The sequence below is a fragment of the Globicephala melas genome, chromosome X (genome assembly GCF_963455315.2).
Source record: "Globicephala melas chromosome X, mGloMel1.2, whole genome shotgun sequence".
NCBI lineage: Eukaryota > Metazoa > Chordata > Mammalia > Artiodactyla > Delphinidae > Globicephala > Globicephala melas.
This window is the reverse complement of record NC_083335.1, coordinates 5,700,026-5,725,561: the sequence shown is the minus strand read 5'-3', so window position 1 is coordinate 5,725,561 and position 25,536 is coordinate 5,700,026. Positions and strand designations below refer to the sequence as shown.

The 25,536-nt window shown below is 44.7% G+C and overlaps 1 protein-coding gene across 4 annotated transcripts in view; it reads left to right on the top strand.

Annotated features, from left to right (window-relative positions):
* AFF2 (ALF transcription elongation factor 2) overlaps positions 1–25,536 on the top strand; it is a 499,644-nt gene that overhangs the window by 279,227 nt on the left and 194,881 nt on the right. For all 4 annotated transcript variants that reach the window (XM_060292350.1, XM_060292348.1, XM_060292349.1 and 1 more), the window contains exon 4: positions 18,839–18,883. In XM_060292350.1, the coding sequence (XP_060148333.1) occupies positions 18,839–18,883 (45 nt within the window). The remainder of the gene's footprint in view (positions 1–18,838; positions 18,884–25,536) is intronic.

The following is a 25,536-nucleotide window of genomic DNA, read 5'->3' as shown; positions in this document are numbered from 1 at the left end:
TTATCTCAGACAATTACGAATCTACTCCTGCAGTCCTTATCTAGACCCCAGAAAAGGAGTAGGAGCTCGATGCAGCAAAAGGGTGGTGGGTTTAAGTTTTCTTTGGCTCCATTTGTTTTCCCACTGGCTGATCACACCGCCATTCTAACAGGATCTGTGTCCCCTGAATTAGGACAGAAATACTGGTTATTGCCAGAGGTGATGATTTCACCATAAAACTTCATGAGTCCTTAAGAATCATAGTTATATAGGCTCCTATATAATATAGGAGCCAGAATAGACCACAGAGAGAATCAGACCCCTTTATTTCATAGTGAGGAGGCTTTGGCCCAGAGAACAGAGGTGATTCACCCAAGACACACAGCCAGATGTGTGAAAAATGGCCCCCAACTACCAGAATAAAAACAGTGAGGGGTGGTTCAAATGATGTATCTTGAGGCTCTCAAAAGTTGCCTTGACAAAATGAAGGCCTAATCGTCCAGCCTTTATGGACCGTTCTGGATGACAGCATAACATACCCTCCTAAAAGGAATCATTACTTGTAGATTATTATGAAATGACTTGCAGTCTTACTGATTATCAGTATCACCAATCTATTTGATCAGCAATCTTACTTTGGGAAGCTCTGCAAAACTGGAGATACCTGCTATTCCAGTCTGTTCATTTCATAGGTGGGGAACTTGAGAGAGATCTAGGGAGAAAAATAGGACCAGGGCCCTCTGACCTCAGCTGCAGGGTTCTTTCCCGTTGGCCACCCCTCTCTTCCCACGGTAAACCATACATTAAAAAAAAATCCCCTCTTATGGATAGAATTAGGCAGGACCATTATGAGACATATTTATTGTCCAACCTAGAGCTCCGGAAACAGAGATGGAAATACAAGTCTATTGGTATTTTGAATTGACCAAAGAGTAGAACTGGTTGTCAGAGGGCCAGCTTGGCCACGATCAAGGTCAAAGAAGCATTTGAAACATGATTGGACTACAAGAGCTCTTCACTTCGAAAGCTATGAGTGATGATAATACTGAAAAGAGTAGGTTTTCTCCGATTAGAGCCAAATAGATTAAACAAACTAGTAGTGAACCCATTAGAGGGAACGTGTGAGACAGGCAGGCTTTGAAAAATTAGGTATCATTTGTGGGCTGATGTATATTTATTCTAGATACACCGTTACATACATATTTCACATTTACAAACACCGAAGTTTCAAATACAGAAAGAAACCCGCAGCAAGTCAATTAAATCTTTTTTTAAACTTTCCCTCCTGAATTACTTGTCTCTATTCAACAGTCTCAGCGGAATCTTACCTTCTGGCACCAAATTCTCTCATGGCCATTTTAATCAGTTTCTCTTTGAGAGCTTATGAAATAGCTCATTGAGCTACACGTTGTACTTTGTATAGATTAATTTGAAGTGATTGTATTGGCCGTAGCAGTTGTGAGTGTAAAGAAATAATCACGATAGCTTGTTTATCCTACAGAGTCGGGTATATATAACCTTATGCTCATCAGAACAATGGGAAAGTTAGGCTCACTGAATTCCAACTTGTATTTTCATGTTCACTACATTATGTTACATTGGCACAACAAAAGACTTTTGCAAAGTGAAAATAATATAGCATAACACATATTTTTAATAGGGGGTACTACATCCCTTACTTTTTGATAATACAATTGGGAGTCAATCTTCTTATACAATGGTCTGAAATCAGAGAGACAGGGTTTTCTACCTTGGCTTTATCACGTCTGAACTGTGTGACCTTTGGCAAATTGCTTAACCTCTCTGAACCTCACTTTCATCATTTATAAAATGGGGATAATAATTCCTACATCATAGTGTTGTCATGGAGATTAAGTGGCCCATTGTTAAGTGCTCAACTAACATTTCTGTGAAAAATAGCCACTTACATGACCATTTTAACACTAAAGCTATAACAACAAAAGGCTTTGTTGACACGTAGTTTTCATTTTTGCACCTTACCTTGAACTTAGCATAGTAAGCATTGTGAAAATAATTATGTAAAACGCCAGTGGTCTGCAGGTGGTAGTCAGTGTGCCTCGGGGGCAGCTACCACCAAGTGTTCATTCTAGAGTCTAGATGGACTAGGCCTGGAGGTTGCTATTAGGTCAGGGTTTGGATGATGGCGTATACCACAATGCATAATTAGGGAGCCCCATTAAAACCGATCATTTCCCTTTGGGGTGGCTTTTCCATTGAAGGGCTGGGTGTCAGGACTGCATTAGTGAAACTGGGTAGACAAGGAAAAGGAAGGAAGGAGACAAGAGACTGACTAACCTTCCAGAAATACCACTCAGTGTGCCAGATTTCACTTTTGAAATAAACATCCTTAGAGAGGAGTCAGGGATAGATCATTTAAGGTAGTGGGGGTCCTTGCAGCTGCTCCAATGCAGGTCGCTCCAGAAATTAACAAATTACTGTTATTTTCTGCACTTAAACCGTAATTTACAAAACGGGTTTATTCATCCCACCTTGTCTTCTCAGTGCTCCCGATTTGCTAGCTTTGTATTTCCTTGTCTCCTTGCTTTGATTGGCTCAGTCGGTTAGACTGAACATGGTGCTGTGGAAGCCAAGGCAATGACCATGACCCGTAGCCCCAGGGAACCTCACCGCACTCTACAGCCAAAGAATCTAAGGAGGAGCTCCATGCAGTCTATTGCCTACCATAACTGGCTCAAGGCAAAGCTGGATTCTGACTTTCTGATGATCCAGCCTTTGGTGGTGATGGTAGGGGAGACTGGGGTCTGCACTGCTGGATGCCTGCAGAGCAAGTATATCAAAAAGTGCCACACTTCACCTCCCTTTTCTGTGTCTTCTCTTCCTGTTGCCCACTGCTTTCTTGGACATACAATATTTTCATCACAGTCTTAATAATCACCATGTCTTCACACTATTTAAACTTTTCCGAAGAGCTGCTCCACTTAGATACCGCTTTCAGAGGTAAGGTAAGGCACAATTCCCCTGTCCTCACTGCCCAACAGAATATAGAGGGTACCGTGTGGATAGATCTATTTGATCTTCCAGTAGAAGGAACTCAGAGTTTCTTGAGCTGCTTCATTCAATTGAAATAAATTGACTTAAATGAAATGGAATCAGGAAATAATGAGTCCCCTGTCATAGGAGCTATGTAAGCAGTGGTAAAGCCAAGACTACAAAAACTTGGCTTTTTCAGCCCGATGGACCAGAGTTTCGTCTCAGGCCCTCCATTCACATGGCTGTGTGACCTTGGGCAAATCATTTCACCTCTCTGCACTTCTTTTGTCCTCATCCTTTAAAATGGGCTGCACGTTAGAGGTTGGAGTATATAGCCTCTAGGGCCCTTTCTCTGTCAACAGTCTATCAGGAGATGAATGTATCCATTACTGGACAAGCAACTGAAAAGTGTTCCATTGAGAAGGAACCAGTAGCATTAGCTTTGCATGGGACAGATGACACATTTATCATAGAGTTATTTCATTTCTTACCTGGTCCCTCTCCTCTCTGCCCTTCAGCAATTTTAATAGATCACAGTCAGAGCTTTAATGCTCTGGGCCAAAGGCTTCTATCTACCTGTAATGGCTGTCAGGGGCAGTCCTTTTTCAGAGTGCCCATCTCACGCTCAGTAACCAGATTTCTCAGGATGGAAGGGTTGCCCTTGCCAGCTCGATTTGCCTGTTTCCTCGTTCCTTGAATGGAACAATAAAAGGGGGAGAGTATGTTGGGCTTCAAGGAGAAAGCAGCCATTCAGTAAGATAAGGATGCAGAATCGGCTGGGTTCGGCCGATCCTAGGCCATCTGGGCCATCGGCCACCTTGGACAGAGCTGTTTCAGCGGCATGCTGTGCATGTGACCCTCACCTCACCGGAATGTGCTGAGGAGAGAGTGGGAGGGGCGGATGCAGGAGGGAATAAACAATTCCCGCTGTGACAGGGAGCAGAGAGACGGGGTGATAGGATGTGGTGATGCGGTGTCGAGGTTTTTCTTTGTATTTTAAGAGGGATGGTACTAAGGCATATTCATATACCAGTGGGTATAACTCAGTGGAGAGGGGAAGAGACGTATCGCAAAAGAAAAAATGGATGATTGTAAAAGCAAAGTCCTTGAGAAGGAGCGAACAGACTAGGACACAACTGGAGAGGCTGGCGCTGGTAAGCGCATTTCCCCACCGATTCACGACTCCTCAAATTAACACTGACTTCAGGTGTTCGTGGGAGGCCAGTTTTCACGGCATATTTGGACAGCCAACGAAGCTGTAGGAACTTCTTTCAGTTGGCTTTAAAATAGCCAAGAACTAAAGCTAAAGGGCAGTCAGGTATCTGAGTAGCAAGGTGCTGGCCTCGGTGTTGGACCTGAGTTCTCACTGCTTAGCATCTGTGGAGGCCTGGCTGGAGGAGGGGCCTGGTCTACCGGTGACATGGCAGGTGCTCTTCAATGCCCAGTCTCATTGTAGGTCTCATTGTAGGCCATCAGGGTTTTTTGGCCTTGTCGGTTGGTAGTCAGTTTGGAATTGGGGATAACATTATTTGCCCTGTAACAGAGATAAGTATCCTCTCATCTTAGGGGGGAACCTTCATTGCAGTTCCTGAACTTGGCTTCTGAATTCCTCAGGCTTTAGTGGGCGCTCTAAGTCCATGTGTATAGACCAGGAGCATGAAATAGCAAAAGACACACTGGAGGGCTTCCCTGGTGGCGCAGTGGTTGAGAGTCCGCCTGCCGATGCAGGGGACACGGGTTTGTGCCCCGGTCCGGGAAGATCCCACGTGCCGCGGAGCGGCTGGGCCTGTGAGCCATGGCCGCTGAGCCTGCGCGTCCGGAGCCTGTGCTCCGCAGCGGGAGAGGCCACAACAGTGAGAGGCCCACGTAACGCAAAAAAAAAAAAAAAAAAAAGACACACTGGATTGGGTAGCTGAAAACCTAGGGGCTCATCTTCACCGCTAAGTGGCCATAAAACCTCAGACAAGTCATGCAACCTTTTGAAGGCCCAGATTTTCTTTCATCTTTATAATGAAGCTTATTGTATCTTCTTTGCCTCCTTTACAGGGCTGTCATGAGGAGCAAATGATACAGGTGGCAGGTGGGGAGCAGAGAGGATGTGAAAGGACTTTGTAGCCCAGCAAGGACGAAACTTCCTAGGATTTATGTATCTGAGCCTTGGTCTTAGTAGCAATAACAGTAGACCATATTCTTAATATTGCCCTCATAAAAATGGCCTCATTCCCTTTTGTTTTCATATGCCACCAGGGTGCTGTTCTTAGAGTTTTGAATTAAGGGGTTAATATCTTCACATTAAGGATAAAGGAGATCTCACTGGGGGTTAGATTATCATTTATAGAGATGAGAAACTGAGACTCTTGAAAACGCTAATTGCAAAGCTTATCTCGACAAAATAGATGTTAGATGCTGCCTAAAAGCCTTATAGCACCCTGATAAGGTATCGTGCTTTCCTTTTGAGCACATATTGTAAAACAAAGACAAAACATTTAGAAATTAATGAAATGCATTTTATAAGTATACCTAAATGCTCAGCTAGATAATTTCAAGATCAGTGTGATCATAATAAATGTTTATTTACAGCCAGCCCTCAGCCCAGAGCCTTTTGGGTACCCAACTAAAGGCACACTAAGTATTTGTAATCACATCATCTAAATTGGTATATCATTTTAGATTTAAAAAGTCCCTCTTCTTTATGATAATTCATTTGAATGAAGAAAGACCTTCAAACTGATTCTAAAGATCTTCAGATAACACTTTACAGTGTAATATATATCGCTGGGTTTATTCATCTTGTGTTGGGAGCTTTTATAGATTCCAGCTATATGTCTTCGCCACAAATCTTGTTTTTTGTGCTCATGGCCTCCGTGAGAATAAATGGAAGTTGTGGAGTCTATGAAGGCCACTGGAGGGAATCTCCCAATCTCCTAATATATCAGTGTCTCTCCGTGTCTGTTTCTGATGGGGTCCAACAGCAGGTCAACATCCTTAGGTAAAGAAAGGCTTCCTGAGAGCAAGCAGCAGTCATTGAAAATAAATTAATGAAAGCCAGTGACTGCTGATCTCTTTGACAAGAAGGAATTCTTGCTGCCAACATTTAGAAACCACTAGAAGCGGTCTCCATTGGAAACCAGGTTTTGACTTTCTGCCCTGGGCTGCCAAAAGTATTGTGGTAGAAAATGTGAAAATAAGTTGCACTTTGAATTATACTTTCAATGACTGTCTAGTGAAATGGATTCACGCTCTGGCACTGCACCTTTGAGGCTTTCGGTGGATTCACATAAGATAAAAATCTATCTGGTCTGACAGTTGAAAAGGTCGCGAGCATGCTTGATGTCTGGTGGTCTCAGTACATTCCCAAATCTTCATTAAAAACGGAAGATGTAGGAGCTCTTATGGGATTTTTCAAAATCGTTTCAAACAGAGCCATTTCTACATGCTTTGGCTTCAAGGGTATGGACCCTTAGCCAAGTACCGATTATATTTTCACTACCATTTAGCGAGAACTTCTAACTTAACGAGAAGCCCTCACATGACTGAGGCACTCTGTCTTTGTGGCCAACATGTTATTTTTGAGGATGACATCTAATTGTCATAGTGGTCTCCCTAATATGAAAAATGGAACTGTCCACATTTTAATGTTTCCACTGAAGTCCTAAAGCATGTTATCTGCTGCCATTTTGAAAATATTTGCCAGGACGGCTTGACATTTTTACTTCTGTAGATCACGCAGGCTCTGTCCCTGTGAAATTTATAGCTTTTCATTTTCGATTGGAGACTTCTTTTAATTAGAGATCAGCTGGTGAACACAAGTTCAAGTTTTGAAATTAATTTGCTTTGGACCACAGATTGATGCACTCATTTTAACAGATTGGAGTTGCTTTAGAGACTAGATCCTTGGCCAACCCGTTGGTTTTATAGCTAGAGAAACTGTGACTTGCCCGAAGTCATACAGTGCCATAGTCACTACCTATATGAATCTTTTCTCTTATTCAAAATCAAGGTCAAGTCCCACTTCCTTGCATGATCACCCCAGAGCCATGGACAGTTTTTTTCATCTGTGACTTCCTATTACAGTTATCGTGAAAGCCATTCATCTGTCTCTTAAAAGTAGCGTCACTACACATTCTGGGATTTCTAGGAGAGTGCTGATTTGAAATAATCACTTTCATTCTCCCCATATTAGATAGTCTGGACATTCCCATATTTGGCCATCTAAGTCATGTCATCCCCAAAGTAAAATCCTTCTGCCCATGTGCCTGATTCAGGGATCAGAAAATCTGTGCCAACTTGTACTGTCATTACTCATTTTTGGTATATAGTCCTGTCTACTCTTAAGTAGATGTTCCTTGTGGACATTTATTCTTTATCATCTACTGAATTTCCCATAATGCCTAGCGCACTGTACTGTGCGTAGGGATGCAATGTATATTTTCCATTTGGGACAAGTTTCTTAACGTGAACAGATTTTCCAAGCACCAAGTTTGGAAATACCCCAACACATTGATCCCAGTCAGGAGTAAGTGTGGTTATTTCACTGGATGTATTTTATTTGTATCAGTAAGGTGTTGTCATTGTACCTGGAATTATAGGCACCTGCCAGGTGTCTGTTTATCTTGCTTACTTTCACAGCTAAGAAATAATCAGTCCCTGGTTTTCACGTGGATGTGAGACAAGCTAGGATCGTTGGTGTCCTGCATATGCTGTTCGTGTTAATTGGCGTAAACTGTTTGACTCCATAAACCATGGGACACCGTGTCTCATTCCCTCTCTGGTCTTCAATGTATGAGGCAGTGGGCTCGAGGTGCTCCACAGAGCGGGCCCACACGTAATGTCACAGACCCTTTCTTTATGACACGGTGTCAAGGGTCTGTGTTTGCAGAGTGATTTTCTGGAGAAGTGCCTTGCCCTTCTACGAGCCAAGTGTTTCAGAGTGTTCCATAAATGCTGGGCAGAAGGGCTCTTAGGGCCATCTCTCAAGCTAACTGGAGATACTAAGTAAGGCCCAGGGGAAGTTTAAGAAACAGGAACTTCTTGTGTTTGTTCTATTGATTTTTCTGCCAACAAAAAAGTGTAACAAATTGTGGTGTTTTCAAATAAAAGCATCAGGAATAAACTCCAATTTTAGAGAGTGATTGCCTGGGCACACACGCAGGTGCATTTGGGGGAGGGCTGGATGAAGCAGGAGCTAGGTAACCGTGCCAGGTCGGTAAGGGCCAGGGTCGTGAAACATTATTTACAATCGAACAAAGTGGTAATTTTGCCAACTCTCCATTCTCAAATACGGCATCCTCTTCATGGTAATCAAACTATTACTCTGACACGGTTTCCTTATCAGGAAACCGGTCTGTGATTGTGACCTGAAAATGAAGGTTGTCTTTCAACTCATTTGAATTGCAAACAGGAGAGACAACCTATAGCTACTGTGGCATATTTTTTAAGCAATACCAGGCACCTACATTGACCTCCTATTTACATTCCTTTGAGAAGAAAAAAAATCACATAAAAGCCACCAAGAAACACATTTCACAGCAGGCAAATTAATTGGTTTTACAGTATTTGAATGGAGGGTTTGTCAAATAAAACATGCCGTGACAGTTAACAGTGTCATTTAGAGCCAGAAAATTATTGGCTTATTTGTTATTGGATAAAAGGAAGGCAAACATTTTGTATTAGGAAGTTTTAATGTGTTTAAAGTCCTCATTAGGGATTAATGGACATGCTTCCTTAGCATAGCGCCTCATTAATTTGAGGCTAAACAGTTACTTCTGTGTTTCAATCTCAGTGTTGTTTCTTAACATTTTTTTTTACTTCTCTTTAATTAGATCTTGCAGTTGAGTTTGGTCTCTACACCATTGGAGGTGTCGAATTAATTAATGAGATTTATAAATCTAATGGAAGGGAGTTATTCTTAGCTATCATTTCATTTTAGTGAGCAGTTAAACCACATGTAAGTGGGTGCAGCTCTGAGATTCCAGAAGCCTAGAAACAATGTGAACTTCCCTGAATATATTTAGTAGTGTCACTTGGCATTAATAGATAAAAGTGTTTTAATTAGAGTTATAAATAATAGGGGAGCTGGCGAGGATTCACTTCCCGTGCACAGGGCTTGTTCTCTCAGATCATCGCTGTCAGAGAAGAGCAATTGTAGGTCTCTTTCTGTGGCATCGCGGTGTCAACCACTGGCAATTAAGACAATCCTAAGCGCAGGATTTAGAGAGTCAAGAAGGTGCCAAGTTCGTTAGAGGTTAGTCTGAAAGAGGAGACACTTTCTATCAAGTGTGTTCTGTTGTCACCTTTTTATTGAGGACATGTATGGGTACAATTTGTAAAGTCTATTCCACTGACGATGCTTTAAGGAAAATGTAGCTATAGAGCAAAATCAAACTGAAATCTAGGTTTCTTGTTTTCAAGCAGACACTTAAATCATTAGCTATGTGTTTAGAAGAAGACGAAAGGAGTTTCTTTAGGGTGAGGGATTGCGAATGTCAAGGGAAGACCTTTCCTTTCTGAAAGCTTTTCAGAAAATAGGAGCCAAAGACACATATTTAAAAGGTTCTTTTCTAAATGGGGTCACAGCACGTAATTTAAGACCCCATAATATGCCTGTGGTAGTGTCTTCAGAAGCTACCAGAAAAATCTGAACTCCCACTTCATTTTTTCCCCCCTGGTGAGGAAGTCTTGTATCTCTAGAAACCATAAATGCTTAGAAGAAGTTGTCAATCCAAGACGAATTATAAAAGATAATCGTACTTTAAAATGTCTCCTGCTAACATAGTAAATGTGTAAAAGTTTTCTTAAGGACAAAATAGTTAAGTGATTAAAAACAGCTCTTCTTTAAACAATTTGGAAACTCCTTCCAATGCTCCGTAGGAATGATCTCTCTCAGCAGGATATGGGTTAATGGCGCTCTCTACTTCCCGAGGGACAAAGTTGAATTCATTTAGCCCCCAGAGAGGCGTTCCTCAGGCCCCGCGGTCCACTTCGTCCGGGCTTGTGGGTCATGTGAGATTCACCACTGTGGGATCCCAGCAGATCATTGCTCGTGCTCCTGGGCGCTCTGCTTGTTCCATTCAGAATGAAGTCCCTTATAGATTAGAGCAGTTGGAGAACTGTGAGCTGTGGTTAATTAGCTGATCAGTGTGGGAAAGTGCAGTAGCTGATAGTGGGGAGCAGAGCGCCACCTCCTTCTAAATCGCCAGAGGCTACTTGGCCTCCAATTGTCTCCTTTCCCCTACCTCCTCCTTCCTTTATCTCCGTACTGTGGGCATAGACAGCATCTCCTTCAGTGTTTCACACGATAGCTCCCTCTTTCTCGCTCTTCAGTATTGCCAGAGAGTTCTATTATACTTTCCTAGCCTACCCCTCTTCCTGTTCTCCAACAGAACCTTTTCCACCTTTCCTTTCTCCGCATGTTTCCAATAACCAGCCCCGTTCTCCACTGATGACCTTGCCACATACTTCATAGAGAAAAATAGATACAATCAGACAAGTACCCCCTCATCTTCTCGTCTTTAATTTCTCCAACCCAATTGCTTACGTACCTAAGGCACTCTGCCTTCCCTGCCGTTACAATGGAAGAACTGTCCAGAAGGGTCCACGCTCCTCTTTCAGGCCAGCCTCTCCAGTTGTGTCCTAGTCTGTTCGCTCCTTCTCAAGGACTTTGCTTTTACAATCATCCATTTTTTTCTTTCGCGATACGTCTCTTCCCCTCTCCACTGAGTTACACCCACTGGTATATGAATATGCCTTAGTACCATCCCTCTTAAAATACAAAGAAAAACCTCGACACCGCATCACCACATCCTATCACCCCATCTCTCTGCTCCCTGTCACAGCGGGAATTGTTTATTCCCTCCTGCATCCGCCCCTCCCACTCTCTCCTCAGCACACTCCGGTGAGGTGAGGGTCACATGCACAGCATGCCGCTGAAACGGCTCTGTCCAAGGTGGCCGATGGCCCAGACGGCCTAGGATCGGCCGAACCCAGCCGATTCTGCATCCTTATCTTACTGAATGGCTGCTTTCTCCTTGAAACACTTTCTCCTCTGGCTTTCTGGGACATCATGCTTGCCTGATTTTCCTCCTGTCCCCCTAGCCACTCCTAAGGATTCAGGGGTGGCTTTGGAATACATGATGTGTGATACATCGTATGCCATGCTATCTGGAATGTGGACTCGTCACAAAAGAAACTGTAAATGGTCTTTTGATGCAGTTTCATCTTCGGATGACTAAGGTGTGAAATTAGTTTTATAGCTGAGGCCTATAGTACGTGTCTGCTACATGTGGTATATGAGTTGCCTGCTTCCTCGTGTTTTTTTTCTATTGAAGCCTAGTTGATTTACAATGTCGTGTTAATTTCTGCTGTACAGCAAAGCGATTCGGTCATACATATCAATACATTCTTTCTTAATATATATTCTTTTCCATTATGGTTTATCATAGGATATTGAATATAGTTCTCCATGAAATAACTCTTTTCCTCACGTTTGTATTAGTTAGTACAAAAATCAGTTTGCATTTCCCATGCATTTAAAAACCGTCAGCAGAAGAAGAGGAAATGTACCCGGGATCTGACAATTAGCATCAGTGAGAAAATGGTCCATGTGTAGGAGGTAGAGAATTGAAGTTGAGGTGTGGATACTACATGTGGACCTGCACACGAGATAGCCATTAATGTTCATGGGAGTGCAGTAAGTAGGGATTTCGTGGAATGAAGACTTTAATCTTAAATGGTCCTTGGTTTCCGTGCTAGGACTTGGATGGGACAGAAGTGGGTATCCCGCGGGCCCTGAGGAGTCGTACGCATGCCTAGGAACTTCAGAAGGCAGGGACCGCGGCTGGAAGGTCTCTGGGTTGTAGGGCAGACACGGAGAGCAGACAGAAGGCTGGGAAGAGCACAGGCAGGAAGGGGCGAGCAAGTTGGGTCGGAGTCTGGGAGGCCGGCGAAGGGAAGGAGGAGGATGCAGCTTGAGTGAAAGCAGCGGGATTAAGGCATCTGGGCGAGAAGCCTGGAGAATGTGGGAGGAGGGGCTGCGTCCCTGGGGAGCCTCGCCGGCGGCAGCGAAGGCACAGAGCAGAGCTCGGGTGACCAGAGGCAGGGCGTCCTGGGGGAATGTGGGTCAGGCAGCCAGCCTCTTCCAGAAGGGCTCTTGGTTTCTTAGGGTAATCTTTCTAGATGTGTACCTTTTCTTTAAGACTTTCACCCCCCACCCCACCCCCCGTTTATAGCTCACTCTTCTATAGAAACTAGTTATTAGACCAAATAAATGAACAGTGAGCTAATGGCTATTCAGAGCCCGCTGAATTAAGTACTCTTCACTTCAAATTCCATCTGCCGTTAGGTCCTCTCCACTGATGATGGGCCTTTCTGCATATGCATTCCGCCGTTGCCCATACCTAATGTAATCAGTGGAGAGCTGTCCCCATAATGAAGCACATCGCCCCCCTTCCCCTTCAGCCCCCCTTCGCTCTCTGTTGTCTTACGCCCTCAAGTCCCATCTCCAGCCTCCTTTGTCACCTTCAGTGAGAGCTACCAGATGGAGCCGCGGCCTGAGACTCCTTATGCACTGGGCCCCTGAATAGGATTTCATAATTAGCGACATTCACAAGATGTCATGGGGGCCAATTTCCAAGGCGACTAAACTGTGTACTCAGTGGTTCCAAGGTTCAGGGTGCTGACAACTTTCCAAGAGCCTTAGAGGGAACTTCGAATAAAAGCTGTTGATGGAGACTTCAGATGCACCCACTGCCAGGCTAAGGTACTTTTATATGCCTCACTTCATCTCAACCTCACGACAGTCCTCGAAGTGGAATTTTATTTCCCTTATATAGATAGAGAAACAGAGGCTCAGAGAAGTTCAAGTGTCTTGCCCAAGTTCACAAAGCAAGTTAAGTATCAGAGCTGGGATTAAAATCCAAGTCCCTCCAGCTTCAAAGCCCATGCTCTTTCCCCTACCCCTTTATGCCCCCAGAAAGCACAGTAAATTATCTCACTGATTTGCTCAAATAAATAAAATGTGATCGCTGAGTCTTCCTTTTTAGTTTTAGTTCCACGTAAGGTTCTAGACACAGGGTCACTTTCTATACTTAGCTTAAAATGGCAAGTGGTATATTCCTTTGATCTTCATGCTCTACTTTTAAAAAATTTATTTATTTTATTGATTTATTTTTGGCTGTGTTGCGTCTCCGTTGCTGCGCACAGGCTTTCTCTAGTTGCAGCGAGCGGGGACTATCATGCTCTACTTTTTATTGCTTCTTTTCTTAGAGCGAATGGTGAATATTAGCTTGTTTTACATGGGGTATTTTGACCATGTGACACCCTTAAAAATTAGCCGGAAGCAGTATTTTAAATACCAACTCCTTGGACACCCAGGACTTTTGCTGTATTAAAATGAAATGGGAAGATGAGCTGGTTGGCTGTACCATGTGACTGTTGTGAAATCTTCTTTGTTTTGATTAAAGTTATATCACCTGAGGATTTCTGTCTGCGTTTATGTTAACTGTTCCCGTTTAACCGTAGACTCATGAATACAAACTAGAATAGGGACAGGTGGCAGGAAGCAAGGGACAGAAAGCTCTTAACCTGAACTGGGTTCGTCCTTTTCCAAGTTGGAAAACGGGGACTCCCTGGATGGGGAGGGGAAATAAAGGGATCTCAAAGTGAGTGCGAATGGGAACTTCAGAGGCTGCTGCTCCTTGTTTGGACAAATGACCGATGATGGGGATTAAACATTTTAAAAAGCCGGAAAACTCATTTGCTACTAGAATATCATAACCTGAGTTTTCATTTTGTTAGTGATGCCGTGTCAGGGGATCTCTGTGTCGTCAGTCAGTCGTGGGGATGAATGGGGCAATTTGTTAATGAAAATACAAATGGAATTAGTTTGGAAGCTGCCGGCGGTGTCAGTCGCGGATCTTGTTTAACTGGGCCGGTAGCATGGATTTTGGTGTTAGTGATGTGTCACTCAGTGTCACTTGCACTTGTTAGGAGAATCCAAGCGTTCACTGGCAATTAAACTTGCAATTTGTGAATTTTACTGGGCGAAGTCTTTGTCAAGGTGAAACATGCCTAGAATAGTGGACTTAGATGGCCAGGTTTTGTGGGAAAACTTCAGGGTGATTTTAGAAAAAAAAAAAAAAAAAGACCTCTTTTCCCTCGCAATCACTTAATAAAAATGTACTCAGAGACACGCATCCCGCTCTACTGGGTTAACCGTGTGATGATCATGATTCTTTTAATGTTTTACATGAATCTTCGTGTTTTCCATCAGTGTCTCTCAATGCCACAATCAGGGTATTTTTGCTAGCTTGTATTACCCTAATCGCCAAGAAGTGTGCTCCAAACTGATTAATTCCAGAATGATTAAAACATCCTATGCAATTCATTTATTGTTGCTGCAGTTAATTGAATATTTGATGATTTAAAGGTACCCTGATTATTTCCTAAGATATGTCTTTATCACCAGGCAGATGATCTGCGCGTGGTCCCTGTGTGGCTACACGGGGTGGCAGCCTGCACTGTCACACGCCGAGAGGGTAGGCACTTGGGAGGGCTCTCAGTCAACTCAGCACCTGCCCGATGGGCGCCTGCCTTCCCTGGCCCTTAGAGGACCCCGTCCGTGCCCAGCCCGAGAGGGTAGTCTGGGGCCAGGAGTGAGAGCACAGCCTCCCCGGGCGGCGTGCAGCTCGCTTTCTGCTCCCGGAGGAGGGGGCGGAGAGGGGGATGCAGGAGATCGCCGGCTCTGAGTGGCTAACTTGCGCTTTGTGGACTCTCTGAATACTCAAGAGTGCATTGAAAGGGAGGCGAAGGTGGCTCCGGAATTAAGCGGCAGCTTGGCAACTCGTCAGGCGGCAGTTCTAATCCCAGTGTCACCACTAGTTCTCCTCCTGTCTCCTGTCACACCTGTCCGAGTGACTCCTCCACAGTTCCTGCGAGAGGACGGGGCTGTGGGAGACACACTGACAGACAGACAGAGCAACCAGGCAGCGGGGGCTGAGCCCGGCTTCTGTCCAGAGCGCAGTGTGAGTGACCTGGGTGCCGTTCCTCAGGGGGCTCTGAACCTGAAGTGGCCTTAGGTGGCCCCGGCACTGCTCGGCCATGGCAAATCCTTGGCCTCTCACCCCCTTATGGGGCGAGGACTGCGATGGGGACCTCGGCGGCTGGGACCTCCTGTCGGACATGGCTCTGTCCGTGAACCCGGTAGGTACCCCTGACACCCAAGTCAGACCTCCTGTTCCGTATTGTCTGTTTCCCCTGTAAATGTTTGTCTCCCCCAATTTGCGTGGAGTCTCGAAGGCAGAAATTAGGTTGTCTTCGGTGTCTTTAAATCCTCCCCTTGGCACCGTCCTGAGCACAGTGTGAGCTCAGTCAGGATTTGTTGTCTAAAGAAGTAAATGGGAGAACTGATGAATAGGCGGACGGGCGAATGAATGCGATCCTATTACCCTTGTCACCACCTTACAATGTATGTCCCAGTGGGTCTCAATTGTTTGTTTTCCCGTCCCATCTAGACATTTAACTCCGAGAGAAACAGGCCAAGTCTGACGGCTCTTTGTGTCACCGACCCCCCTCGCCCAGCACTGTTCTAGGCACAGAGGAGATGCTCGCTGGCTAATTCAAAAGCACTTGCAGGGGGGGAAAAAACCACCTGAGGCTCAAATGAGTTGTCTTGCGGTGAAAAGAGCAGCGGAGCAGGGCTAGATGACTTTGCAGGACTGGTGACTCCATGTCAATGCTGGATTCCAGTATTTTCTAAAAAAGAAAAAAAAAATCTGAACGCTCGGTATGGATGCATATTTATTTGACTGTCCGTGTCGGCAGAGTTCTTCCCCAGAGTCCACAACTCTTTCTATTTTGACAGCATTTCCCCATAAGGAAACGGATATTTATAATACCAGGTGTAGACATGATATTTGCGGTTGGCAAGAGTGAGTCAGATCTTACCTTGTGCAGACGAGAAGACTGGGCTTCGTAATAAAGGCAGTGAGGAGACCAGCAGGGCAGGGGCTAAAAACCCAACGCAGCATGAGGGGCTTTGCGGGTTACAAAGCGCGTTCACATACCTTATTTCATTTGCTGCTCGCAGAAACCTTTGTGAGCTTTGAAAGGAGCAGGTATTACTCTTATCGTCCTTTTATTTTACTCGATTTTATTTTATAGTTGGGCAAACTGGAACTCAGAGGGGTAAGGTTGTGAAGTCCTGTTCCCAAGGGGTAAGATCAGCCTCCCACCCAACTCTTGAGACTCGTAGGCAAATGTCCTCGCTGTGTCTGCATGTGGCTCATACTTTTTTCCCACTTTTATTTCAAAATTAACATTTGTGTGTTTGTGTGGCAAAGGGAAAACAAAGACCTTTTCATGAGAGTTGGGCAGCCCAACAGATACAGTGGGACAACCACACTGAAGATTTAAGTCTTGGCTGTAATCATTTTGACCTTTGTGTTTGGGGAAGGTATATGTTAGAAGTTCAACAACTGTCTTGGAAAATACGGTTGCTAGAGCCTTGAGCAATGGAATGAGATTTTTTTAAAAATTTATTTAGTTAGTTAGTTTTGGCTGCACTGGGTCTTCGTTGCCACACGCGGGCTTTCTCTAGTTGCAGCGAGCGGGGGCTGCTCTTCATAGCGGTGGCTTCTCTTGTTGCGGAGCACGGGCTCTAGGCACGCAGGCTTCAGTAGTTGCGGCACAGGGGCTCAGTAGTTGGGGCTCGCGGGGTTAGTTGCTCCGCGGCACGTGGGATCCTCCCGGACCAGGGCTCGAAGCCGTGTTCCCTGCATTGGCAGGCGGATTCTTAACCGCTGCGCCACCAGGGAAGTCCTTGGAATGAGATTTTATTTGCTGTTAAGAATAATCAGTTGAGTTCTGTAATCCTGTAATATGTTAGACCAGCCTCTCCTAGTGTATATTCTGCAAACACCCATTCTATGGAATGGCGATCATTGTTAATTGGAAAAAAAAAACACACATGAAAACTAAAAACCCAACAATCAGTAGTCAAGAAAGTTGGGAACATGCTGCTTTAAACCAATTTCATAGGTGTCTCAGAGCCTCTAAGTTGCATCGTGTGTTGCCAAGAGGGGGATGCATGGCAGCATTGCCCATACTTTTTTGGACACGGAACCTTTCATTTTGCAGCACTGGTGTCCGTGGGATGCCCTGCTTTATAGTACTTACCATGGTAACAGTCGTCCATTACCTATGTGATTCTTCACACCCACCTTCTTCCTGAGTCTACAAACTCCATGAGGGAGGAAACTGTCTCCTTCTGCTTCTTTCCGTTGTGTCTTTGCCGACCACAAGCCTGGCGGCACAGTCCCTGGCCCTCAAAGAATATTTGTTGAATGAATGAATGAATGATCTCTGCTAGACCAAACCACGTGTGGTTCCCTATCAGGAGCCTGTATTGAAGGTTCTTTACCGTGTCTGCCCAGGCAATTTGTCAGCCTTTCCTTCTACTGTTCTTTCCGCTCAATATTAGAGTATTCGTGTTCTTGGAAGGGTGACTGTATAATCTGTCGTCCGAATCAGGACATTTTTGAGGGTGAAAAGGGACACTGTCAGTAATGACAGCAGAATAACATGTGTACACTGGAACCACACTGGGTTATAACCCAGGCTGGATGGCCCCCTCATTATTGTTGACTCTCTAATTCCCCACTAGGGATTTTATGCTGCTTGGAGCAGGGACTCTTCCATGGAGTAGGTAGTCAAGGTAGTCAAGAAATATTGGTTGAAATTAATGTATGTACAGTAGTGACTGTTATGCTCATTTAAGATTTACTGATGATTGTAGCGTGTATTTTTTTAAGATCGAGGGAAACTGGGGCCATATTCTCTTCCCCATTTCCTCAAATATAGTTGTGTTTATACCTTAATCTATCAGAGTAACGAGGGGATTAGGACTTAATGGCCCTTGCGAGAGGCCTGGAACCTACAGCCTCTGTGGCAGTACTCTCTTTACAGGACTGGCCTTTTACCTCCCAAGGCAGTGAGTGAAAGAGACCAAATGGTCTCCCTACTGGAACTGGAGGGAAGTGGAGGTGACCAAACTGCCTTCTTGGAGAAGGTGTGAAGGAGAGAGTTCGGAAGGTTTGGGGGAATGCCCGTACCTGCACAGGTGCCGTCACACCTGGTAGACCTTCCTGCAGCTGGTGGTCCCACCCTCAGGTCCCTCATCAAACACAGCTTTAGAGCTGGTGTTTCACTTCGGCCTTTGGTTTCTTGCTCTCACTGACTCTGGAGCTCCTGAAGGAAAGGGCATGTGCCTGGTGCGGAGTCAGTACTCGGTACAGCTCTGCTAGTCGCTTGAATTTTGATTGATTAGGAAGGTGTCACACTGAGGAGAAAAGCTCAGGGCGTTCACTTTGTGAGATTCTCTCTGTAGGCATCTGATTGGACTCCTGAGTTGAAAGGGGACTTCAATTAATCACAGAAGTGGTTCATATAGGCGTCCTCTTCTACAAATCTGTGATTATGAATAACATGGTAAAGTATGTCAGGGGGTGGAAGAGGCCTCAAAGATCAGGAAGGCGAGCTCCTTCTTTGGATGGATGAGCAAAGTGAAGCTCGGGGGACAGGGGAGGGTGTCTCCGTGTCCCGGAGCAAATCAGTGACAGAGCCAGGCCCTCTCTGCATCTTGTACTGCGGTCTTACTGCTTCCGTAAAAGAAAACAAAATTGGCCATTTGCAGATACTTACTGCTTTGTATTTCATAGGGGGAAAACCCCACATGTATAGCTATATTTACTTCCTTTACAGTTTTTCCTACAGGGTAAAATATTATACAACATGCTTTTCTGAGAATAACTAGATTATGGTTAATTTTCTTTTTTTGTTTATTTTGTTTTAGGTGAGCCTTCCCAGTGACCCAAGCTGTGTTGAAGAAATCTTGCGGGTGAGTTTAAACCTTTATCTCTCTGCCTTTTAATAATGAAGCAGTCAACCTGCTCAAGCTGTTTAAAGTCATTCCTCTTCTGTTTCCGGGAGTGTCTCATTTCTTACCTCGTCTTCTTGCTCTCTAATCAAGCTAGTCTCCTGATCTCACCAAGCTTCTGTCGCCTTCTCGCATCCTTCTGAGTCTTTTCAGGGCTGAGCAGAGACTCACCACCTCCTTTAGGAAACGTTTCCTGTTCAAGCATCCTACCCACAATCTTTGCCTTTCTGTTCTCTGGGATCTCAGGTCAGCCTCATTGCTGCCTCCTGCTACGTTGCTGATGGGACATGGTCATGGAGATTGTGGCCTACAACAAGGGGATGAGAAGTGGCAGGGTGGAGGGGAGGAGATGAGGAGAGACTTGAGAATGATGGCAAGTTGTGGGAGATGGTACTAATGGGGGTGAACTGGTGCATGAGAATGGCGTGGAGACAGCACAGAGCTGCAAAAGGTGGCAATGACCTCTCCCAAAGTACACGATTACAGCAAAAGGAGAAACCAAAGCCAAGGCAGAGAAATGTATCTCCCGTGTCTGCCTGTTGGCATCCTAAGGCGTTGCGGTATATGAAGAATAGGAATCATGGGAGTGAGTTCTCTCTCCACCATTTGTCACTTCTGCAATTTGGACAGATAACTTCGTCTTTCTGAATCTCCCTTCCTTGTCTGTAAAAGAGGACAATAATGCCTGTCCTAATTCCCTTATAAGCTGCCGAGAGGTATATAAATGCTATTTACTCTGAGGAATGATCAGTGTGGCCGGGAGAAAACCATGCTGGCTTTCCACTGGGGAAAGAAATCCATCTCTGTGCCCGGGGAGATTCTTCACCCCCTTTCCTCACCTCCCCAAGTCACCTCAGCTCCCCCGACACTCTCCCTGGTAAGTGTTGGAAGCAAACCCTGTGAAGATGCAGCGAAAGGAATAAAAAGGAGTAGAAACCTGTTCACCATGGAGCTGACCGGGCGCCTGATTCCCCCACTGTGGACATTCGTGCACCTTTTCCAGCCCAAGAATGTCGTTACTGACTGTTAAAGAGGGGAGTCCGATCACTCTGCTCAGAGATGAGACGATCTGAGTTAGGGGAGTACTGGTTACTTTGGTAAGAGTCCAGGAACCCCTCCATCATCTCTCCCTGGGATCCAAGGGCCGGGGGTGCAGGTGGGGTGGGGAGTGTGGGCGGCCGCCATGAAATCCACAGCGTGATGCACCCTCGGAACCCAGCCGCTTGCTCCCTGCACCTTGCATCGGGTGGAGACAGTGCAGATGTACGAAATACACCCAGTACTGTGAGGGTCTTGGCCACCTGCCTTTTAGAGAAAGGCGATGCTGAAAGAAACCTCTTCCTCTAGTCCCTACAGTAGTCTGGCTTTTCCAAATGAAGTCAGTGGTCTTTTCTGAACCCCAGAGGAATGCCAGACCCGTTTCAGAATCACCACCTCATTTGTGACAGTTGGAATTCTCCACTTCAGAGCAGCCTGGCCCTGGAGCCTAGGTGGCCCACACAGTGACCGAGCGAGGGGAGCCGGCTGGACACCTGGCAGAGGCTGGCGACTCCAGGCTGCTGGAGAAGCCACTTAGAGAAACAACAGAATGTCACTTAAACACGGAAAGAAAAGAAGTAGTTACCTTAATAAGCTCATAATAGGTAGCTCCCTTTGAGAAAGTAACAAAAGTCTTTCTGTTGTTCTTGAAAGAGAATCTAGGGGAATGGGCTTTTTTTTTTTCTTTCGAAGGGCTATACATCGTATAGAATTCTGGGGTCTTTGTTTCGTTTCGTTTCCTCGACAATACCGTTAATGAGTGGACTTTCCTTTATTGAAGAGTGACATGTTTCAGTCTCCATGCTTGGAATTTTATAGACCACAGTACACGGCACAACAGAGTGCTTGCTGGACACTTTTGTTACAGCACGTTCACGTTCCTGTTTGTTTGAGGGCCTCGGAGCCCTGCAGACGATCCCACAGTAAGTCTGTTGGTCACCTTGCTCCCAATCTGCTTCCTTCTTGAAGGGGCTGGAGGGGGGAGATACCTTTCCTCTTTCTCTCCTCCTCTCTCTGACCCCCTCGGTGCTTTTCCAACTAAGCCGAGTCCAGAGCAAGGTCATCTTCTCTCCCTCACTGAAGGGGGCTCTGCAGAGGAAGGGGCTCTGGCCCAGGGGTGGGAAAAGCTGGCCGCCGGTTGTTCCTGACGTTCCATCACTTCCTAGCTGTGTGGCTTTTCAATTTCCTCGTCTGGAGAACAGGGGGTCGTTCTGCACCCTTACATCCCTCTCCTCTGCCGTGAACGAGTCTGTAATGTGTACACACCGCTGGCACGTGTAACGGGGAGAGACCTCCGTCTGTCGGCTCGCCCAACTTTCCCACCTCCCCGAGTCCCCCTTTTTTCCCTCTACAGCCCAGCAGGCAAAGTCACTTCATCGCACATTGGTACAGACGAAGTAGGACACGACTGGCCTCTCCCCGCTCTCAGCCCCTCAGTGCCCAGGCGGTGGAAGTACTTTGGCCTAACGCATTGGATTTGGGCCCCCTTTTCAAAACGCTGTTCAAGTTCAAACCAGTTGGCTTCCTTTGAAAGTCCCTCTCGCCATTTTCCCCCTTCAGACCTGCTTCTCTTTCCACGCACTCCTGGCTCTCATTCTACCCGGGAGCCCACCTTGTCTGGTCTTCCAGGGCTGACTTGATCTGATATGACGAACGTATGTCCCTCTAGCACGTGACTGCCTTTCAGAGTACTTGAACCTCATTATCTTATTTTGATCGTAGGAACCATGGTAGTCCATTATTATTGGCTTGGCCAAAAAGTTCGTTCGGGTCCTCCGGAAGATGTTATGGAAAAACCCGAATGAGCTTTTTGGCCAACCCAGTGTTTCAGGAAATCGGGGCCCAGAGAGGTTATACATGACCTGCCACCCTGGGTGAGGCTAGTATATGGCAGAGGCACAAGGAGAGTCTGGTCTTCGCTTTGCCCTACACCTGTCAACCACCGTGTCACAAACCTACAGTGAAAATCTCTGGATTCAAAAAAAATTGCCTCAGATGCTCGGCAGACTGACTCCTAGCAACTCTAACTGGGAATACCAGCACACCGACAAAATCTGAGCCGGTCTTAGGAATGAATTCTTCCGGACATCTTGAATATTTTCAAATCGCATTTCAAATAATAAAAGAATAACAATAACAAATTACTGCTACTAATAAAAAAGTAATAGTAGTAATGTGCGACTTCATGCAGGCGGAGTACTTAAGTGCATTATGTCATTGACTTTTCACAACAGAACTAAAAGATTTTATTATTAGTTACTGGTTATGGTAAGCCAGAGAGGTTGAGTAGTTCGCCCTCAGGGCAAACAACCGGCTCTAACAATCTTCATGCTGCCCCCTCCTGTTCTCTGTTCCTGTTGTCTCACCTGAATCCATCCTTATTCCACAAGCTCCGGGCTCTTACGATTAACATTACAATGGCGTCAACCAACAGTTCATTTCAGCTTCTGTTGTTTCCTTAATTCGTACACACTCAGTTATGCCAAAATAATTCCACGTAGTTTTTCCAACAAATCAGAATTCATCAGCCCACAACACCTTTCCCGCCACCTGCCCTTCTTCCACAAAACAAGCTGTGGAAATTCAGAGGGCTTTGCTCCTTGTCGAGTATATTATTGCTTTTTATAAATTTTCCAGATCAGAAACTTAAAGGCAGCACATCTGTGCAGCGCAGCCCAGCCTGCGTACCTGTTTCCATCAGCATGCCATTTTCTCTTCAGACTCAAGCTACCCTCGAGTACCAACAGAAATGAAAAATAATAACAACTCTGGCCCTAGTGATGGCGTTCTGCAGTTACAATTCATCTGTCATATGAGGGATTCCTAAGCTGCTCGTATGTAATAATCTGGGCCACAGCGGCGGCTTCTTTTCTAGCTCCGCCGGGTTTTATGGGTCCTAGAGTAATCATTTCTGGAAGAGTTAAGCCGAGGAGAGCAGTCTGCACTAAATGCTCCTAGCTGAGGATGGATGTTCAATGATTATTTCTTCTGCAGTGGTATGATTTATTTGTTCTTAGCAAGAATTGACTTAAAAATATCAACAGACTATCAATTAAATCCTTTCCAGAGTCACAAATGCAGATACAGCACTTCTCTTAGATTTGACGCCGAACAGATTGTGTTTCCTAGCTAAGTACCTTCCGTAGTTGATAATTTCATAAGCAAACATCTGTATGGGTAATTCACTGTTTATGAGGGATGCTGAATTTGCTAGCTAGGATTTAGGGAACTTGATTTGATAAACTGTCGTCTTACAGATTTCTCCCTGCCATATGGATCAGGTCTGTAAACACCGGCATGGGCACCTCTTTTGATTGCAGCATGATCTGTGTTTACAACATTTTAAATTATGGCAATTCTGCTTATTAGGTCTATGTTTAAGTGCACAGTTTTAGTGTGGAAAGAACTTACCAAATAATTAGAGGACGGCCATGTACAGTGCTTGCTAGTTTTTACTTTTAAAGGGGAAACGAATGAAAAAGCCCGTCTTAAGAGTGAGAAAAAAAATGGATTGGGGAGCAAAACTGATCAGACAATTACGTCTGAAAGGAATTTTGATTATATTATCATAACTATGCAGCATAATCAAGCACCTTTCAGTAGAATTCCTTTGATAAATTTAACCAATAATTAGGCAATTGATTTTATATCCTGTCAAATTAATGTATAAATAATGTTCAAATTGGAATCATGCAAACGATTTTCTCCATAGCCGTCTTAAATACTAATCCTCCCAGGATGATTCAGAAAGCATCTATCCTATTCTGGTGTGGACTTTCAAAATTATAGTTTCTTGAAATAGTAATATAGTGTTCCATCCAAGAAAGACAACAACTGCTAAATATAATTTAGACTGTAATTAACATTAACACTGATGGAGTCAAATAAACGGACTAACCAATGACTGCACCCTCTGCTATTCTGATGACTAGTTCCTACCTACTGACACTGGGAAATATGTAAATTTGTCAGCAGGTGAAAATGCCCTTGACTGGGTAACTTATGTGGAGTATTACCTTTTCTGAAGCTAACTCAAAGCACTAATGGACTTCATACATAACGTGCATGTGTGAGGTGAGCTATTCATGGAACCAAATTAGCCCATAAGAGGTATTACCCATTATTTGCCTCCCAATAATCATTTCCTCTTTTCTCACACACAAACCAACCCAGAAGAAAGATGCTAAATTTAATTATAACAACTATTATGTGAACAATGTAGGTAAGCCATCCAGTGGGCTTCCAGATGCACTTAGAGCCTGTAAAGCGGTTTAAATATTTTCATGTGGAACCTGGGGGTTTGCAGCTAGTGTATGATGTGAATTTTAAATGATTATCCAGACGTCATTGGGTAAATGAGTAACGTGGGTAACGAGGTGACTGGCCCAGTGAATCATGGGAACCTGTCAAACCTGGGACATGTCAGGGAAGAGATGATGTCAAATACCAGTAACTTAGCAACTCAGCATTTAGCTGTCCAGGGAGCGAACAAGAGTAAGCCCTTTAAAATAGCTGAGTAAATATATGAGTCCCTATATATCTTGGGTGTGCTATAAAAATAAGCCTGTTTTCTGTCAACTTGTTTCTTTTTGCAAATATAGTGATTTATTATTTTCTATTGAGTTGAACGAAAGCACGTGAGAATTTAAGCCACGTGTAGAATTTACACCTGCTTTCTGTATCTTGGATGTACAGGGAGGGTAATGAAACAATGTATTCGTTTGCCAAAAAGCAGTCTAGGCATATCTGAAAGAAGTAATAGCTTCCAACTGTTGTTTAAGAACCAGTTTTTTTTTGTCCTAGCTGTGCTCGTGGGATTGGGTTGGGAAAAAATGTCTAATGCAAGGAGGTGAACCACTCCATGTGCATCTTCCAGTTTTGAAATGAAAGCACAAAGCAAGGCTTGCCCCATTCTCTTGTAACTCACCAGAAGCATTATGGAGAATGAGAAAAAGAAATGTAAACTCCGTAATTGCTCTAACCAGAAGACATCCATAAGCCTAAATCACTATTTTGTAAAGATCAAACAGGGAAGAATCCAAGAGATGATTCCCATGGTCATGGACCTGGGGCATAGATGATGAAGCACTGATTTCCAGGGTAAGAGGCACACCACAAAAGGCAAAAAAGATATTGCAATAATGGGCACGGGTGTGAAGGTTTGTGATGGGAGCTTCCGTGGGCCAACTCTGAGACGTGCGTATTTTGAGAAGTAGGAAAGGCCGAACCGGATGAGAAATTACATAACTAATCCACATTTGTGGAAAGCACGTTGTTGCTGAGGCAAGGCGGAAGAGCCAGAGGCTGCTTTGAGAGCAGCTTGCAGAGCTGATGTTTCTTGATAAGGCAGAAGTAAAGGCCAAAGCACTGGGTGGCACACCCTGGTGTTCAGAAGAGAATTCCTGCTAGTCTGGTAATATTAAGCCATGGCCGCCACTGCCACAAACGTATCCTGCAAATAACTGCTCCAGGAAGAATGCCTGTCCCTAAAAAATGAGTAATAATCAAAACAGGAATCACTACGAGAGCTATGCAAAACTTAAAAAAATAGCATATGAAAAAACGTAGCAGAAGAA